The following is a 7134-nucleotide window of genomic DNA, read 5'->3' on the forward strand; positions in this document are numbered from 1 at the left end:
GTCATGTTAATGATACAATATGTATCAAAGCTACATTGATGTATACTTATTCCAGGGAAGTGAGAGAAAACGTTTTAGTCTCACCTCCCTGCTTATTCATACAATTTTTTCTTTTTAACTCGTCGAGGACGAGCTGATTTTTCCATAAAGAACATTTCTCATAGACACCTGCCCGAGCACTCAGGGCTTGTCTTCAAATAAACAGTTCACATTTCAATATACTCGCGTACAGGTGACTTTCAAAACATCCAATATGGATCCATACGAAGTGGAAGATGAACCTCGGATGGTGTCGAGGAATCCCATGCTCGTGCCCTGTTTCCTCGCCGTCGACTACATCTGCATGGCAGGCGTGGTCGTGCTGTGGTTCGTGCTCCTCTTCACCGACAACCTTCCCGGAGCGGCCAACCGTGGGTTCTGGTGTCACGACCGTTCGCTCCGAATGCCGTACTTGGAAGATGAACTCTTCACGGAACAAGTTCTCTACATCATTTGTTTTGCCACCCCGTTTATCATGGTCAGTGACGTCTTGTACCGACAAAGTGCACTTTTAAAGATAATCATTTGCATTCGTCATCTATGCACTATAGTATGACTTATCATTCAGAAAATTGTTGTGATTCAAATACATGACGCAAAGTGGTTTATATCGAATATCCCGAAGAGGTACAATATTGGGACGCTGCTATAAAACAGATAATAAATGCACACCATTGGCCTTTAAAATGTGTCAGCGTAAAAGAGGTGAAATTTTAATACCTTTAAGTTTTTCTTTTTTCCCCTTGTCTTCGACTTTGTCTATGCAAACAGACAAGTTTTTGATAAGCTGCAACTCCAGTACAGCTCCAGCCATGTAACTACAGTAGTCAGATGAGACAGTGGACCTAAATACGTATTACAGGGATTGATAGCTCTGAGAGTACGTGTACGTCACTTCAGGGATACAATACCGTGACTAGCAATTAACTTCGCGTTTCAAGTAGTAGCTTGAACGTTGTATTTTCTACTCGAAGACAAACCCATTAGCAGACGCGAGAGTCATAAAATACTCACGAAAGACGATTGTTATGATGATGATGATCAAGTTTTTCTCGAATTTTGTTGTGCCCCTCCCCCCTTCCTCACTAGATTATGTATGGAGAGTGTATGTTGGCTCTGTGTTCGTGTAAGAAGATCACTGATGAGATGATGACTGGGAGAAGGAAGATTGTAAAAAGTTGCAGCCTGAAGCTTTACCCTGTCGTCAGGAGAATACTCAGATTTTCAGGTGGGAGAAACGGTGAACATAGCTCAAGTAAATGATGTTGTCTCGCACATCTCAATCTATTGAAGGGGCAGGGTTTAGGTATGATATTTGAAGTGGAGGATGAGATGCAGTCCCCATTTTCAGGCTTGACATTTTTTTTTCTATCATCTTGATTGTTATCTTGCTGAATAGGAAACATCTGATATAAACACACACCCGATCACAGCAGACGCTCGTATACGCCAATGCCCTCTAGCGTTCACACATATAAACACAACCCTATCAGTTCATAAAGCTGTGAGACCTCAAATCACTACCTTTCATGTTATGTACTTGAAGGCCCCTTACAAGGGCAAAATATCTATTCACGTATATCTTATATCGTATTTGCTGTTAAATATAAATTCATGACTAAAACTACATTTTGTTTATTCAACATCATTGTAACTTAAGCTACCCCTCTGCAACAGCATGGCTTATTGCAGTTACTGTAACAGAATACAGTGTTTTGTCCTTTCCACCTTTTATTTCGGTATATTGGTGGGAATGGTCTAAAAAATGAAATGTCAATGATGATTTAATGTAACATTCTTTTTGGCTATGATTTTTTTTTTGGGGGGGGGTGTCATAATGATTATCATGTGAAGTATGATGAGGACTATTTGCTTGACGAACCCTAGACCAATTTTCTATTATTTTTTTATTATCTTTTTTTTTTGGCAATGTTTAGGAGGAGGGGTGTAGATTATATATATATATAGATAAAATGTAGGATCTATTTCCTGAATAATTTTGTGTAGCTAGAAATCAGTCTTCCACGGCCTGCTGGAAATATTACTTTTCTTGGTGACGAGCATCACATCCTCATTCATATGAAAAGACATAAAAATAGTGGTAACTGACAATAGCAGCTACTACGTATCCTAACTTTACAACTTGGCAATGGTAAGGTAGCTCCAAGTGCTCATAACTTGATACAGCTTGTGGTAGTTTGCCCTTTGTATACATGTACTTGCAAAGTGCAATGTACCTGCTTAGCAAATGAGAGCCACACTCAGTGCCTGTAAATCCTATGACTTACCCTGGGATATCAAGGTGGATGTATTACACATGTGAGTGTTAATCATTCAGTTGCAAATCTAAAATACAAGACATGTTATGTAGGGTCATTTATCAACTCACTTTGGGCACAGAATGAAGGTTTCCAAACAACTTTCAGGTAGTATTGGATTGTTGATAAATGCAAAGCTGCTTTGATTATGGGGTTAGAAATGTGTTTCAGAAACGGGAAAAAATATGTAATTGCTATGAAAATGCGTTTAAGCAAGAAACATGTTTCTGTAGACTTGATAAACACTAAGTTGCTTTGAAACATGTTTATAGCTCGAACCTGCTAACGCCAACCACTGCCAACTATACATCTCCTATCCGAGGGTCAAACTGGGTAATGGAGCTGTGCAGTGACAAGGCTTCCCAATTGACTCGTGACAGAGTTGATAAATGTAACAACTAGAGAAACACGAACAAAAGGCATTTGCAAAAGCATTTTGATAGTGGGTATTGACATGCGTTTCAATCATGGGGAAGTTGATAAATGCAGCCCTATATAGAGCCTATATTAATAAAGGAAATTCTCCTTTGCTGTATGCACAAACTGAAGAAGATATCTTGAGGACTGTGAAGTCTTGTTTATAGCTAAAGGCTGTAGAAAATTGCAAATGGCATCATTGTTTTGATGCACAAGACAAGCTGCATTCTAATCAAAATACCTATTAAGTATAGGACCCACAAATATTTACTAGGCGTGTCTTCATCAGCCCAAAGTTCAAACTAGCGGGACATTTTGCGGTCTTAGAAAATAGCCCGATACAGCGAATGTGCATCTTCATCAGCTCGAACAGCCTGCTTCGGGAAATTAGTCCGAAAATTGACGCATGCGCACTTTGCAATATTACTCTGCCTGGCTCGCGGTTCGAAAGTGGATTTCCCCGCTCAAAATCTCCCATATCACCGTATGTACGATTCTACAACCAGGGAGGTGAGCAGTACAGCAAATTCTCTCCAAAGGGATATTAATAACGCTGCTCTTTCTTCTGTCCAGTGAGGCATCTTATACACGTGTATGAAATTAACGAATTGAAATGTTTAAACAAATCCAAAATGCACACAATCTGCAAGAATCTTCAGCTAAGGTAGAGTGGACCAGAAGAAGAAGTTTACAAAAGAACAGCCAGCATGCACGGCTCTGTTTTAATAGGGAGGTGAGAGAATCACCTCCCTGGTTCAGATGACAACAACAGTAGGCCTATAGTACACACAATTTGTCATGTGATCCTTGAATACACCGTGCATGTAATGTACTACACACAATCACTAGCTGCTTGTACATGCGCTTTCCATTGCCAGCTGGCTAACCAGAAGCGTGGAGGGATCAAGAAAATTTCGGGCTGATGGAGACGCACCCAAGATAGCGCGCTATTTCACGAATTAGCGCTCTAGTTGACGAACTAGACCAAGATTTTGGGGGAAATTTTCCCGATCAAATAGCGCGCTATCTGCGTCTTCACTACACAGATAGCGCGCTATTTTGACATCGGACTAGTTTGGTAACCGCAAGATAGCGTGCTATTTTGAAACTTCGGGCTGATGAAGACACGCCTATAGTCTACCCTAAGCTTTTCTCCATATTCCGTGGATGTGTAGTCTCTCTCCAATTCATCAGGTTTTGTCAATTGCACCTGATCATAGTCATTGAAGCATATACCCACAAGGATACTATCAACTGGTCTTCATGGGGCCGAATGCAATGGAAATCAATTATCAGGTAGTATTTTTTATTACAAACACGGTCTACTGAATATAATTCCCATAATTCGTTTATTAGCCCTTTGGTTCATGCGTTCTTGTGACTTCCAGCTGTTCATTCCAACCGAGTGATTTATGTGATGTGTAACGACTAGATTAGTGCCGCTCATAGCTTCACTGATCATCTTTATAATCTACCTCCCAGGGACACACACATGTGATGTCACTAATTTATTTGTTGTTCTCTACAGTGGCATTTTTTTTTTTTTTTGGTGGGGGTCAAAATATATGTGCTTTTATTCTTGTACAAATTGCTCAGAATTAAGATTCATGTAGGAGTCTATACCCTAGGTCAATTAAAGGTCCTGTTTGCCTCCTTTGGGAGCAGTGATTTTAAAAAATGTTCAAGATATCACTTTTCATGCATATTTGTAGGTCAATTGTATCATAAAACATCCTACAAGTACCATATAAATTGTTTGCATTAAAGCCTATAAGGAGATATCATTATTTTTCTCATTAAACCATAACTGTAGACAGTTTAGTCTGGAAACATTTTGATTATAACTATTGTTCACATTTTGTATATTTAACAATATACTTAACATTGATTATACTTGTTCAAATTTTTACATTGGTTGTTTCTATCCCTAACTCACATTTTAGAACTATTTTGAAGCACTAATGCTGGGTTTTTGTTTCATCTGCAAATAGTAAATTATGCCTTTAAGAGTGTCAGTGCTTTTACTGTTAAAGGAAAAGGAGGACATGTTAAGCAGTTGAAGGAAATTGACCGAATTCAAGAATTTGGTTGATCTGTTCATTGTTTAAAGGTTAAAGGAACTACATCAATGCAAATGCACATTGACTTGTGTTGCTTTGTGATTTCCTCAGTTCATCACTTTAATACATAATCACATGATTATCTACATGGTAAATATGTGCCACATATCTTATAATGATTTTCTGTCATTTTTCTTCAGATTACTTGTACTTGGATACACTAAAGAAAGAAAGAAAAAACAAAACCTGCCAAACCAAGATTCTGATTCTGGCATTTTTTTTTTCAATCATTGCTGAGCACAGATATGATTACTGTATACGCCATATATTTTGCGAGTCTAAATTTTCGCGAATCAGGACTTCCCGACGATTTCGCGAGTGGTTAAATTCGCGATCGTGGAGTCCTGTACTAAACGGAGAAGTGTACACGCATACGTCACATTCACATCGGGATCAGAGTCAATATTTGCGCGTGTCTTTAATTTCGCGAATAGCACCTGACTCGCGAAATTCACGAAAATAAAAACCTCGTGAAATATTTGGCATACTGTAAAAGTGGAAATTTTCGCAGTGTTGAAATTTTCGCGCATTTCGTGCAACCAGAAACTAGCGCGAAAATAAAAGCCTGCGAATATTTTTGCGTGCCATATGTTCCTGTGCGTGACATCTTGATTCCGCGGAACTAAAAACACGCCAAACTCTTCTCACCCGGCGAAGCACGAAAAATTAGTTGCACGAAAATATCCACTTTTACAATATACAGTATGTGAAAAGACACTTAAATTCACCTTTCCCAAGACTGAGCATAACTGGCATGTTCCCATGTCACTAATATGATTTGAGACATTGCTGGGAAATCTGACGAGAATAAAGAAATCTGAAGAAAAATTGTACAAATATTATTTTAAGGTAGTTGGCACATATTCAGATATTATTGTGGCCAAAGAAGCGATGATCCAGGTATTTTATTAAAAGTCAGCATACATTTGCTTTTCTTAGTTCTTTTAACCAAGAGATAGTTTGATCTATGAGTCAACTATCAAACCATAGTGTCTTGAGGTACCACTTCAAGCTACGAATTGAGCTTATGTCTCAGTCTTTCTTGGACCATCTTTAATTTGTTGCAAATGTGGACTTGTACATCAATGACTGATAAAAACAAACAAACAAACAAACAAACAAACAACAAACAAACCTCTGAAATATACCTGGAAATTTCAGAATCGAGTTGTGCCGGTCTCCTGAAACCATACACTGGATTTGTTGTATACTGGAAAAACTTTTATAATCTCCTGTGAGATTAGTTGTGGTAAACCTTTCTGTTTGATCTCTGTGAGGGTAAGGGGCCTGTGATAGTAAAGAGAGAGAAGAGAGGGGGAAAAAAGAGTTTCGATTGCACAGTTCAGAAGTACAGGAGGAGCTGAATGTCCCTGGATAGTTGAGGGACTTATTTCTGTAAAGATAATGATTTAGGGTGGGTTGTTACAAAGTAGATTGAACTTGCTAACCACTCCTATTCCCCCAGAGGCACCTGCCTTTAATTAGGGGTCATGGAAAGTTTTTTCCCCCGAAATATAAGCTATGAGTGGTTTTAAATTTGACACCTGAATCATATTAATTGCTACTGAGAGGAGACTGAAAAGTGATATCTTATACCTGGTTTGACGACAAAGGATGTCATTGTTATGTTCATCAAGCTCTATTTTTTTGTGGCAGTGTGTTTGTGTGTGTTAAGAAAACAGTAATTAATAGTCATTATGGATATCAGTCATGTATTCAGCTCTGCATTCATAGTAATGTGCTTGTGTATGTGTTTATCCCATGGAGTCCTGAAGAAATTTTGCTGGAGAACATGTCGATCTTGTCATCTATATTTTTAAATTGGACAAAGATTAGATGGGTTTAAAGTCTTACATCTGTACAAAATCTGACAGAAATTTACAGGGGAGATATTTTTTTTTTTTGCAAATATGAATTCTCCAGATGCTAAGCTTTGAATCGATAGATAATTGTCATACTTCATTACAAGGAAAATAAATAAAAGAAAAACCAAAGGTTAGAAAACTGTGAAAATTATATTGCCAAAGTTGGCTTTATGCACAGTTTTTTTTTTCTGCATTCCATGATCTCCAACTTTATAGGGGTAAAGTGATGATACTCCCCATATTTGTTTGTATCTATAGATGTATCTGTCTATCTATGGATCGATTGATTTATATCTACTGTGTCTATCCATGAACAATGACACACATTGTATGGTATGTATTATGAACAATGTTCCCCCCCCAAAAAAAAAAAAT

General features: G+C 38.1%; 1 protein-coding gene across 1 annotated transcript; it reads left to right on the top strand.

Annotated features, from left to right (window-relative positions):
- Window positions 1-253: 253 nt before the first annotated feature.
- LOC139715209 (phospholipid phosphatase-related protein type 1-like) lies at window positions 254-1267 on the top strand (the record flags this gene model as incomplete). Its single annotated transcript, XM_071626800.1, has 2 exons — window positions 254-517; window positions 1129-1267. Coding segments are annotated over exons 1-2 (403 nt in total), but the record flags the coding sequence as incomplete, so codon positions are not given.
- Between the last annotated feature and the right edge of the window lie 5867 nt (window positions 1268-7134).

The sequence above is a fragment of the Diadema antillarum genome, unplaced genomic scaffold (genome assembly GCF_040938485.1).
Source record: "Diadema antillarum isolate AM-2024a unplaced genomic scaffold, OU_Dant_1.0 seq00003111_RagTag, whole genome shotgun sequence".
Classification (NCBI taxonomy): domain Eukaryota; kingdom Metazoa; phylum Echinodermata; class Echinoidea; order Diadematoida; family Diadematidae; genus Diadema; species Diadema antillarum.